Genomic DNA, 12,580 nt, shown 5'->3' with positions numbered 1-12,580 from the left:
CTGTGCACCTGTGCAGACCTCAGGAAGTTTACAGAGCAACAGACTGGGGCAAAAAAATGATGATGTTTTTTGTTTGCAAGTCCCTGGCCTCCACGCGAGTTGTGTGTGTGTTTGTGTGTGTGTGGGCGCAAATGTGTGTGAGTGCACGTGTGTGGGTGTGCACGCATGGATCTCAGTTTTTGTTTTCAACGTTGGCCCTGTGCTGGGACGAGCAGATCGTTTGGGCCGATTTTTGCCCTGGTTGCTTCACACAAGCTTAAGACTGATGGAAGTCTGTGAAAACTCTCCAAACACATCTGACTGCATAGTTTTAAGAGCATGCACTCTCACAGCCAAACTCTTTTTTAAACACACACACACACATGCACACGCACACCAGTCTCCTAGCCCCTACAGCAATTAGCTATGACAGGTCAATTAACAGGTTTATTTATGAGCAGGGGATGCCTGCTAGTTGTGTTGTAATGATTCCAGATACTCTCCATACGTGCGTGGGGAAATTGAATCCGTGATGAATGTGGGCTGAAGGCCTTAGCTGCGGGCATTTGCTCTTCATCAACTATGCCTCTGCAATTCCATGAAAGGAGAAATTAAGTCAGCTGCTGTGAACATGCTGGACATGTCGGAACCCTGTGCCACATTTACCATGTCTTTATGTAAATGTGTCTCTGGAACCAAAGATCTAATGTGCTGAACGCACATTTGTTTACTGTCCATCCTATTTGCACTTGTTAAGCTCTGCTGCAGACAGAGCTGCACAGCTGGTGCTGTCCTCATGGACAAGAGCAACACAGTATTCTGAAACACCAAACAGGCTCTAAAGAGGGGCTAATACTCAAGACTGCAAGCTCCCCTTATCAGTAAATCACTACTTGCATCTTCAGTTTTCAGTAGCACCCCACTCTCACTACTCGTGTGGATGGATGACGGTGGAGTAGTTACCTTAGCAACGTAGGGCTGGAGGGTCGGTGGCTACCTTGAGGAGGCTTCCTCACATGGTTGTCCTCAGATGTTCTTCTAAAAGACAGAAATAAATGGATGTAGAACATGGCAACCATCAGACAGAGCAATAACATCCAAATTATACAATTTATTACATGATAAATTTATTTAATCCAAACAGCTAAAAAAGTATTGTTTGTAATTAATTACTGTTCTATTGATTGAGCTAGAAAGTGAAATATTTTCACTGGCAAGAATTTAAACCACAAACTACTTTTATTCATCTTACTTATATGTGTATATAATTGTAAACCATTTCTAATGCTGTTATCATTAGGACCAGTTATTGAAGTAAATATTGTACATCTCTATTTTACATCCATCTGTCTCTCTCTCTAATGATAAAATGAGAGAGAAAGGTGAGATCTGTACCTCCCTGCTTCCTCCATGGCTCAGACTCTCTGCACCCCCCCCACCTTTGCTGCCATTCTCTCAGCTGGCGAAGCTTTCTCTCTCTCTCTTGATCTCTCTCTCACTCTGTTTTCTTCATGATCGATAACACTGACTGAGGTGTCTGCTGTTGAAAATGGGAATTAACTGATACAATTATTCCTGGTGCGCTGCTGTTTAGTTTGTTTTCTGCAAGTTACAGTCGTAAAGAATGAGCCTATTAAGCTTATTTTTTTCCAGCTTCCAAAGCTTATAGCATCTACTGATAATATGGTGTTTTTTGGGGGTTTTTTGGAGGGGGGGGGTGGTGTCGCTAACAGCTCTGTATTAAGTTTATCGACACAGTTGGACAAATGAAACATGTCTAACGCTTGTTCCTCAGAAAGAGTGTGACTATTTTTAAATACGCTCATGAGACTCTTGCAAGCATTAACGGCTGCTTCCAACTAAAGTTGAGATGTTTTGTAGGGCTACTCTCCCTGACTTTACGCAGCAGAGCTGCAGAGTCCATGCTTACACTGCAAAATCTGCGCAGTCTAAATGTTGACCAAGTCTTTCGTTTAACTTTTTACCCATTTTAAACATTTAAACCTTGTCTAAACAGCCTGCATAAGCAGTTGTTGAGAGCATCAGCTAATTATTATCAGCTAACATTATTCTTTCCCACCATTAAAACCTACGTTCACAGACCTGGATCTGTACTAAGTCCTGTGCATCAGCTTTTTAGTCAATTTTCCAGTTTGAACAGCACGATTCTCCGAATTTGCTCCTTCATTTTAGTTTCCAGAGAGTTGGGTTTCTCTTTGTTGACGCAACTGCGACACTGACCATTTCATTTCTGCCTCATGTTGAGAGCACGTCCGTGGAGGAATACAAGCGCTGCAGACCTGAGCTGAGGGCCTTTGAGGTGCTGCCACTCGTCTGTGCACTTCCCTGCTCTTTGTGCTGCTTCCAACAAAAGTAATGATGGTTTGAGAACAGCGTCTGTTCCTGCAGCCAAGTTCAGAGCTCACTCTGCAAGTCTGGCAAAAAGGGCTCCATCAGACGAAACTCAACTGTTTCACTGGCGCCATGAATGACTGATAAAGCTGAGCTTTTAGGAGGCTTTACGCACGCTAAACATTTTGAAGCTTCACATGTCAACTGTGTCATTCGCCACATCTGTATCCATGCATTTAACATATATACTTAGATATTGTACACAACCTATACATCTACACAAACTTGGCTATAAACACAATCAGGGGCAATTTTCTAATGAAAATGTGAAATGATCAGACTGAACCTTTTCTTCATAAAGTCAGTTTATAAAACCACAATTACTTCAACTTTAAAATAAAGTATGATAATAGATGAGTATATGTCCCTGCTTGCTCCTCTGTGCATTACCCAGAGGCCATCTGTGTTCCTTGCAGTGTTTGGTACCTCGGAGGTTTGTCGGAAACCAGGCCAGCTCAGAGTTGTGTGTCCCAACTTTGTTTTGCACTGGTAGCTCTCTCTCTAACATGCACGTACGCACGCACGCACGCATGCATGCATGCGCGCACACACACACACGCACACACACACACACACACACTCACATGTCTGTATCCCCTCTGGTCTTTGGACTACACATCAATTGCAACATTAAAGGTTACAAGGCTCAACAAAACGACACATTCACAATTCCAACCTGACACTTTATTGTACCCTTTGATCTAGTCTCTATCACACTCACATGCACAGACACACACTATTTCTTTCTCTTATTCTGTATGTGTCTCTGTGTAGACACTCCTTTGATAACAGCGGGGATCGAGTCAGAAATGTAAAACTTATTACTGCAGAAGAATCTGGGTGTCTTCATGAAAACTCAGGTTCTCTCGGTTGATCGGCACATGTCTGTTGCAGATGGTCGCAGTTGTGGTGCTTTATCAGCCCTGAGTGGAAGCCTGGCTGGTCTGGGTGCCTAAAAACATGTTAACATGTAATGTTTGTCATGATTCCATAACGTTCATAATTTATTGGTATGCAATAACAAGAGAATGACTACTGACAGTGAAGTTTTATCAAAAGTCCTTTAAGGACATAAAATAATCTGTAATTCCAAACTCATGTTTTTCTGCAGCCTTCTTATACAGTCTGGAAGTCTAGTGCTGGTGAGGTTGTGTACTTGCTGTATACTCAAACACACACTAAGGTCACAGTTAACAGAGAAGCTCAATCATTGTGTTTTTAGCTCTTCTGGTTCCATTTCCTCTCACAGAGGGATTAGCAGCTAATTAGCTCTTCCGGTTCTGAAACAGATTAGTGTTTGGCTTCCATTCAGCCATTTCATGGTGGTTTTGTTGTGGTTTGAACTTGTTAAAGAAAGAAAAATCTACATTTATCATTGATTCGCTTACAAGATCAGACATGTGTGTCAAAATTAAGCATAACTGCGTATTCTCTGATTATTAATAACGTATGTTTAATGAAAAATCAAGCATGTGTATCTGATTTGGCTCGCCTTTATAGAAACCATCCATCAAACTGGTGGAAACTAATACTGGTTGATAATCATCAGTTCAGTCTTACTGCCCCGCCCAACTGTTGTAAAAAATTAGATTTTCTCGCCATTCTGCCTCCAGTTATTTCTCTCAGTTATTTCAATTTCTTTGACATTTCAGATACTTGATGCCTCAGTGCCGTCTTCCGGCTGATTAGTTACATTACTGAAAACATCTTTGCTGCCTTTCATGAGGCTTTTCTTATAAAGCTGTCTCACGACCTTGGTTAGCTGTGCCCTTTGTCTCTGTGGGCCAAGGTCACAGTCAGTCTAGTCTTTGCTCTCAGCAGTAATTGTATGGAAGGACTCGTTTTTGGTAGCTACAGAGAGCGAGGATACAAAGCTCTGACGGCTTGTACTGGTCTGTTTCTGTTAGCCGTGGGAACTAAATATCAACCAGGCAGTAAAGTAGCCACCTAATTAGCTGTTTTCCTCAAGTTTGTCGTTACTGAGTGAAATGTTTGAAACCATCCAGGTGCTGCCTCTTTCATCACTGCAGTTTCTGATCATTTTATCTACTGAAGAACAAATTCTGTAGTTATGAGGTTAACTAGGATTTTTGGACCTTTGAGTGATACAGAACTGACATGCTGCTCTGTTTGGAGTCAGGATGTTGGTTATTCTCACTCTGGTTGGGGCCATGGATTCATGGCCCCTCTCCCACAGCCAAGGACGTGGCCAATCGGCAGACTGCTCAGGAGGCTTTACTTGGCTTAGAATGGGACTTTGGTGCTGAGCTGGTAAATGTAGATATTTCCATGGCAACGAGATGTTAAATAAGCTCTGGAGTGAAAATGAACAGAACAAAACCCGACTCAGATTTGTGCTTGGAACCACAAGAGGTTCAGAGAAAAACAACACATCTGTAATCTCTTCTTTAGTGGACCCAGGAAAGAGCAAATGTTTGCTGATTCCCTCTGATAAGAAGCAGTTTCAGAATTGTCACTCTTCACCTTTGACTTGGCTTTTATGATGAGTCTGTAAACCTGAACTGCTGAAGTAACTTTTTGCTGATCTTCACGCTGATCCCTGTCTCTGCCCGGCTATTGGTATTTGCCCCATCAATTCCTGTTTGATATCTCAAGATGACGCTGCTACTGAGTGCTAACAGCACAACACTGGCACATACACAGCGGCTAAACTGGAGCTCCGCCGTGCTTGGGATCAGCTCAGGTTCTCTCCCTGGACCATCTGAACTGGGCTGCTTATTGTAATATCTGCACAAACACTTTAATATTCTGGGTGCTTATCAAATCAAATCAAATCAATCTTTATTTATATAGCGTCTTATACAATCAAAATTGTTTCAAGGCGCTTTCCGGAATCACAGGGCTTAACCCCAGACAAGCAACAGTAGCAAGGAAAAACTCCCCTTTAACAGGAAGACACCTTGAGCAGGACCAGGCTCATGCAGGGGGACCCTCCTGCTGATGATTATGCGAAAATAAAATAAAATCAGAAGCAAAGTGTCAGTGCTAGCTATATGGAGCCAAGCAAGTTCTTTCTATGGTCACTCCTAAAATTCCAAATATTAGTGAGAGTGAGAACATTCTCAAACAGATCATTTTGCTCAGTTCTTGAGAGAAAAAGATGGATGTTTAATATCAAATGATTTATTCTTATTTTACCACCCAGCAGTTTTTCTTCTGTTATATTTCTCCATAGAAATGATCCACAATCATTACATTGCTCAAAAGCCTGAAATCTTTTTGACATTATTAAACAGGAAACACTTCATTTGTGATATTTAACTTTCATTTGGTGCCAACAACTATACTTAAAGCATTATTAGTGGATAGAAGCTGCTCGGGAGGTTTTTAGAGCCACATATTTGGTGTATTTAATTGCTTTCCCTGTATTCCAGACAGAATATGCTGGTTTTGTTTCTCTGATTAGCTTTGTGCTTTGGCACTCTACAGTAATTAAGCTGTCACTCAAAACCAGATGGCTGGTGGCTAAAATGAGGAAGTTCTCAGATTTTGTATTAGTGGGCTCAAATAATTCCCACCAGCTAGCTGTTGTTATTCTTGCTCTAGCTAGTTCTTAGCATAAAATTGGTTCCTTTGATGCCAAAAGGTTGTTATACATTAAAGTCCTTATCTTCTGCTCCTGTTTTCACTCTTGAATAAATCTCTTTTGTCATTTATTCTCATCCAGACTTTTTCTTTCCATTTGTTTCATCTCTCTTGTGAACAGATTGTGTTTGAAGGAATCAGAGGCCCCAGTTTTGAGGGTGATATCGCCATAGATGACGTATCCATCACAATAGGGAAATGCAAGCAGGAGAACACTGTTGCCAGCGCAGGTAAGACAGGTAAGAGTTTTAAAGGTTGGGAGATGTAAATGTAAAAGAATAAGGACTAATAAAACAGGACTAGTAAAAGGTTAGTTAAGATTGAGTAAAACATTTGTCTAAAAGGGGATTACAGTGCTGTAGTGGAGGGGATTGACAAGGGAGTAGCAGATCAACCACCTGGATCCTGTTTAGAAGGTATAGAAATATGCTGCACAGCAAAGTGTGGGTGCTGCATGGAGACAAGTGTGACGGAGGCCTTTGGAAGTCCGAGCATCATATACTGTCCTTTCTCAGCCTCAAATGTTTTATTTGCCTCACAATCCCATTATCGCTTTTAGATCTCACCCTGGCTGTGTCCTCCCCCACCAGCATTATATCCTTCCCCTTCTGTTGGGCATTAGCCATTATTAGCTCCATCACTCTGTCCTGCTCTTCATATTTAAAAGCTTCTCTTGTTTACTCTCCACAGAGAAAATACATTAAGGAGCGAGAATGGTGGTGTCTTCATTTAGGGAGAGAAGAGAAACAACATCAGCATTCTGTTGCATCCCATAAACTGACCACAGTACTGCCTCAACAACCCTGTTGACGTGCGAGAACATCACAGCAGAGGCCCATTTTGTTACTTAACTGCGACAGTGCACTCTGCCGGAGGTGAACCAGGGAGAACGACAAGTGAGAGTAGAGAGCCTGTGGAGGGAGAATCACGAGGCCAGGAAGGTCTTGATGTGGAGAAGAGGCAGACAGAGAGAAAAGGTCAAAGTGAATGCAGTGAGTGGAAGCATGTGTGGGTGAGAGAGAGACGGAGAAGGAAGACAAGGAGAGAGATTTAGTGGCAAGCAACCAAAAGAAAAACACGGAGCTGGAAGCAAACAAAAACCCACCAGCAATTTAGTTCCAGTGTGCCACGTGCATCCAAATGAAAGCATGACCGTGAGATTCTGCCCTCTCTGCATTCCCCTGTAACACACCTGCACACCAGCAGCGACGTGGCTCACATCTATGGCAGCGCCGATGTGAGACGGTGTGAGTCCCCATGTGGTTCAGTGCTACTGATGTGTTTCAGCTTGTCCATGTCTCTTTCTGATTAATGGTTCCTCGTGTGCATTTAATAGAGCCCCTTTCAGCCTTAGAGGAGATCAAGTGTGCATTTTAGGACCAGTGAAGAAGAATTACAGTGGCATCATCTCTATTGATGAAGCCTCACAAGCTGTGTGTGGTGACCTGTCCAGCAAGTTGGAGAGAACCAGAACCTTGCTGCTGGTCCTTCATCCCTCTGGTCATGATCAGCTCGGCTTCTGCTAACGATTGAGTGGTTTAACATTCAGACAGGGCTGATCAAAAACAAACCAAACAAACAAGCTGAAAAACTGACAGCATAAATGACAAAAGCAGCAAAACAAATGCTGGAATTGAATTTAAACTTTGGATGAATATTGTAGACAAAAATAAACAGTTTAAGACACTAAATTCCTCATGACCCACAGACCAGCTTGATATTATGCAAACAGTCTGATTGCATATTCCTACATGTGTATTTTGTATTTGCTACATATTGAGTACCTAAATAGCCATTCTTCTAGAAAAGTGAGGACATTTTGGCTGGTCCTCACATCTTTAAAGGACTGTTTCCAGGTTACGATGGGGTTTTAAAGTTGAGGTTCGAACTGGGTATTGTCAAAGGTTAGGGGTCAGAGGTTAGTTGGGATGGGCAGAGGCTGGGGAATGTGTGCCTGATGAATGTCCTCATAAAGATAGAAGTACAGGAATGTGTGTGCGTGAGGTGTAATGTATCTAGTGTCAGAAAGCCTACCTGCCTACCTGTCTATATGCCTGTCTGCCTGTTTGCCTGCCTGCCTACCCATTGCTCTCGAATAAAAGGCAAGACCAACTTTTATGTTGGTGAAAGAAACAACACATGAGAGCTCAAAGAGACTTAAACCCAACCAGGGTTTAAGGCCTGTCTCTGATGAACACATCAATCCCATAATTTGATAGATTCATATTGGACGATTTGAAGCACTTCCACACATGCATATAACTGCGTGTATGTGTGCTCACTGTTTGATCAAAGCATTATTATAAATATTGATTTTCTGCCTGGATGATGGACCCTTGATATGATTTCATATTGATCCTTTAACAGAAAACCTTCATTTTTTATTTCTGAAGCTCTTTAAACTGTGTCTGGAGGTTTGTTGCTGATGTTTATATGAAAAGTGTTTTACTACCTAAGTAAAGGAAAAAATGTTAGTAATAATATTCTCATCACTACAGCAGAGAGCACAATTAAATTCCACAACAAACAAGACTAATTCTGTATTGAATGAATAAATCATTTAAGATATAATGATTCAACATAATGACTCCCTCTCCTCGCTGATACTGCTGTAAACTGTGTCAGTAAAGATAATAGCACTAATAAAAACAAAAGATTCAAGTAATTTTACAGTTTTGGGGCTGCTAGCCTCATTATTAATATAACCTTTAGAGAACACAAAAACGGCTCATCGTGATCAGTTTTACTTTTCCATTGTCTCGTGTTCATACATCTGTTTCACAATCAGGTTGAACCAGGACACCAGTCTCATGGTCCAAACAGTTCTTGATGTAGCAGGGCCCCCCCCATTGAGACCAGCGTGTTTCTATCATTTTTCGTTTTTTATTGCTTGGATCTGCTTCGTGTGGACTAATTGAATGTTTATTTTTGTTTCTTCAGTTCTGATTGGTGGATCACATTCGCTCCCATTGGCCAGCTGGCTGAACTTTGGCCTTTCGTGCATCCTGGCATTGCTCTACAGATGATGAGAGCTTCCAAGAGCCCCATCTGTCTGCTCAGTGACAGACGCTGCCCCAGCTTTTGCTCTTTTACCCCCCTTCTCTGTCCTCTTCCTCCTCCCCTTCTGTCTGTCCTGCACTCGTTGTCCTTCTATCCTTTCTCCATTTCATCATTCCTGCTTGGCTGAACAGCAACACGAGACTTTTGTCCGTCTCCTCGCTGCTTTCTTTAAGCCTCTTTTATCATAATTTAACAAGCAGCAGCTCAGCCAGAAAGATATTCAACATATTTAATCATGTGAGGGTGTTTGATGTGTCTGGTAAGCATCCCCCTCCTCACCTCTTCCTTCCCTTCATCAACATTCGTGCAGCCTCTCCCGTATTTCTGAGGCCTGGAGCTGTGATCCTTGGTGGCCCTCCAGTTTGTTCCACAGACACAGCAACGTGTCGGACACCTTACCAAAGAAGACAAAGGACTTGTGGGAATAAAATGAGGAATCAGAAATTCCAAGATAAACGTAGAAGAAGAAAACAGCTTTTCCTTTCAAATCCAAGCTTTGAGACTCTGGGAGACACTGAATGATGCAAGGGACAGAGAGAGATGAGAATAAAACTGATGATTGGGTGAATAACTGAGGGGAAGGACACTCCTGTTGGACTGAGACAAACCTCAGTGTGGAACATCCGTGTATATTTATCTCTATATATTATGTGTAATAAAGTTTAAACTTATACACAGATGGGACAGTGGAGGAAAATGGAATTAAACAAGCACAACGTTTATACAAACTCTGCTGTTCCTTTGGTTTTGGTTCTGTAATGTTGCAATTTGTCTGACCTGTTTTTGTTTTTGATACTTAGCCTTTTCTTTTAAAAAAGGTCAAAGGGTCAGAGAGTCTGACACTGATGAGGAGACACAATGATTTTTGAGTCACTGGAAATGCGACAATGGCGAAAGAAACATGACTTTGCTCGTAGAGACAGACAGATTTACATTGGGGCGGGGCCCCAGGGTCACCATCGGGCCCGTGTGGGCCCCTGGGGTCACCCTTGGGCCTGAGTGGTGGGTCGCATGGTCCAGAAGCATTTGTTTGAATGTTGAATATGTTCACTACACCAGTGAGGCAGAGCTCTGTCAGTGTTTGGTAGCTGTTGGACTCAGATCATCACTCAGCAGCTGATGTGTGTGGATTCATCATCATGTAGGTGATTGTTGAAGTGAAGCAATATGCATATCTATAGATAAATATCCAACTGCTTGTGTTAATTTGAAGGGGAGAAGGCCTTTGTCTTTGGTTGTTCATGTTTCCCAGAAGTGTGTCATTAGAACTGGTTGTTTGAATCATTGAGGGGAAAGAATTTGGGATTTGTTTCCGTGATTATATTGCTAAATGTTAACGTACATGCACATTCCATACAGATCTTTGTGTGTACTGTACATTGCTTTGATTTGATGGTTACATGTTTATTGTTTTATGTGTTGGATAAAAGTGTTTTAATGATGTTCCCATTGGCTTTGATTCATCTGCCATAACTCACTTTATTTCTGCTTAAACAATGCATAACATGTTGATTTAAGTTCATTTTAAGCATTATTTGTTCCACCTCTGATTCCGTTTCAGTTCAAGCAACTGAAGATTGAAACAATGTCAGTTTCCTCCTTATTTAGCAGCTTTATCCAACTGTATAGAAACCATTTAAATATCAAAGCAAATTATTATGCATGGCCTTTATTGTGAAACCTAGCATCATTACGTCAGGGTAACCACAGTAGCAACATATATCACCTGGCTATCCTGGCAGTAGCCATCAGCAACAGAAGGTTGTGCAACTTTGAATTTTTAAAAACTGAAAAAAGCTGTAGACATTTTCAGACTTATTTGGGATGGTGGCTTTGTACAGCGATGAGGAGCTCTGGTTGAAAGTGGGAGTGCACACATTGTTTCTGACAGCACAAAGCATCTGAACACACAACTAATCAAATGTGTCTGACTTTTACTTTACTGACATCACAAGATTACAAGAGCCTAATGCCCATTTATTGAGTGTCCAATGCCTCAGACAGCCAAATCTGTTGTATCACAAACTAAAGCCGTAGCAGCAGTTTAAACCTGGACACACTGGAGAGACACTCGTCTTCCAAACTAATGCAGATAGTTGATCCTTTCAGTTGATGTATTTCAGTATTTTGTCCAAGTCAAATATGTTTGTTATTTTGTAGTCTTGAGAACAAAATAAGCTCCTGTTCAGTTAAAGTGGCTGCAATGACCTGATTTACAGCTTGGATTCACGTCAGAAGTGCACTGACCTCAACACTGATTGGTAGTTAATGATTGATTCACCTTTTCTGTTCAGGGATTCTGCTTTGATATTTAACCAGGCCGAGTCCAACATAATCGAACCTTCGCACTTGTAAAACGATTAAATTTAACTCAGTTTCAGATTCTATTCAATCATATTGATCATGATAAACCAAAGATGTTTCCTGGTGAATTGGTGACCTGAGTAATTTGATTTGAAAAGCGTCTTTTGTGTTTAAGCTAACGGGTGCAGAGCGCCGTTCATTAAAAGAAGCAGTGTGGTTTTCTTCTTTCTGTTGGCAACATGCTCTTTAATCAGTGTGTTGAGTCCATGCGAGTGCACGTTCACACACACACACACACACACACACACACGCACACACACACACTTCATCACCTACAGCAGAAAGACAAGTTGACTGTTAACCTTCCATCTATTGTAACTGACCTTCAAGAGTCTGGGGTGGCACATTTTAGAAGGGTTCCTTTGGTGTGACACAATGTCTGCTGATTTGATGTGTTTTTGTTTAACTGTGACCTTTGCCTTCTTTCCCTCCCCACAAAATGAACACAGGTTGTTAGTGAAGGGAAAATATTTTAGTGTCATGATCCAAATGATTTCAGTCTTTCTTTCTAAAGTCGGCACTCCACAGCATCTTAACCTTTCACCCAGCAGCTTCAAATGGATAAGCCTTAAAACCTTACAAACTACTTTTGTAGGAGTCACTTTACTGCAGTCTCTCACTGTGACGATTGTTGTCCTCGCACGAGGGGTTGTGAAGCGCTGGGCTGCTCATGGCGACACAAAGTTGTGAAATGCACCTTTAATGTGAAGAAGCTGCAGAAGGTATCAAACAGTGCTGGTTGTTGTATATCTCTGTCATGTAATGAAGTATTTTAGAGGCAAGTATATTTGAAATATGACTGAAAGGTATGAATAAAGATGAATAAAACAATTTTTTGTGTTTGCAGATGAATAACATGCAGGTGGTCCTAGTGACCCACATATCCGACTTCTGGCTAAACACAACAGCGTCTCTTATTATCTTGGGGATTCTTTATAATTAGATCACATACCATGGGTGGAATACAGCTTGTGGGCTAGATCAGGCCATCTCTGCAGACCTGTTCTCATAAAAATACCATGCTAACTATGCCACATGTGTACCAGCATGTTTGTGGCACTTTGTTTACTTTAACTGAGGTCCTTCTGTGGATACAAGACAGCAGATGTGTCGCCAATTCAGGTACATGTCTAAAGGAGAGAGCTTGGTAACATTAACA

General features: G+C 41.6%; 1 protein-coding gene across 5 annotated transcripts in view; it reads left to right on the top strand.

The window, feature by feature from the left end:
- The window catches only part of LOC130521542 (MAM domain-containing glycosylphosphatidylinositol anchor protein 1), a 109,104-nt gene extending 96,852 nt beyond the window's left edge, over positions 1–12,252 (top strand). For 3 of the 5 annotated variants that reach the window (XM_057025161.1, XM_057025163.1, XM_057025159.1), the window contains 2 exons: positions 6,119–6,236; positions 8,938–12,252. In XM_057025161.1, the coding sequence (XP_056881141.1) occupies positions 6,119–6,236; positions 8,938–9,023 (204 nt within the window). In that variant the 3' untranslated portion in view covers positions 9,024–12,252. The remainder of the gene's footprint in view (positions 1–6,118; positions 6,237–8,937) is intronic. The other 2 variants (XM_057025160.1, XM_057025162.1) reach the window with 2 other exon arrangements.
- Positions 12,253–12,580: the final 328 nt, after the last annotated feature.

Source organism: Takifugu flavidus, chromosome 2 (assembly GCF_003711565.1).
Source record: "Takifugu flavidus isolate HTHZ2018 chromosome 2, ASM371156v2, whole genome shotgun sequence".
Classification (NCBI taxonomy): domain Eukaryota; kingdom Metazoa; phylum Chordata; class Actinopteri; order Tetraodontiformes; family Tetraodontidae; genus Takifugu; species Takifugu flavidus.
Note: the sequence above shows the minus strand (reverse complement) of the source record. Positions and strands in the feature narration are given on the sequence as shown.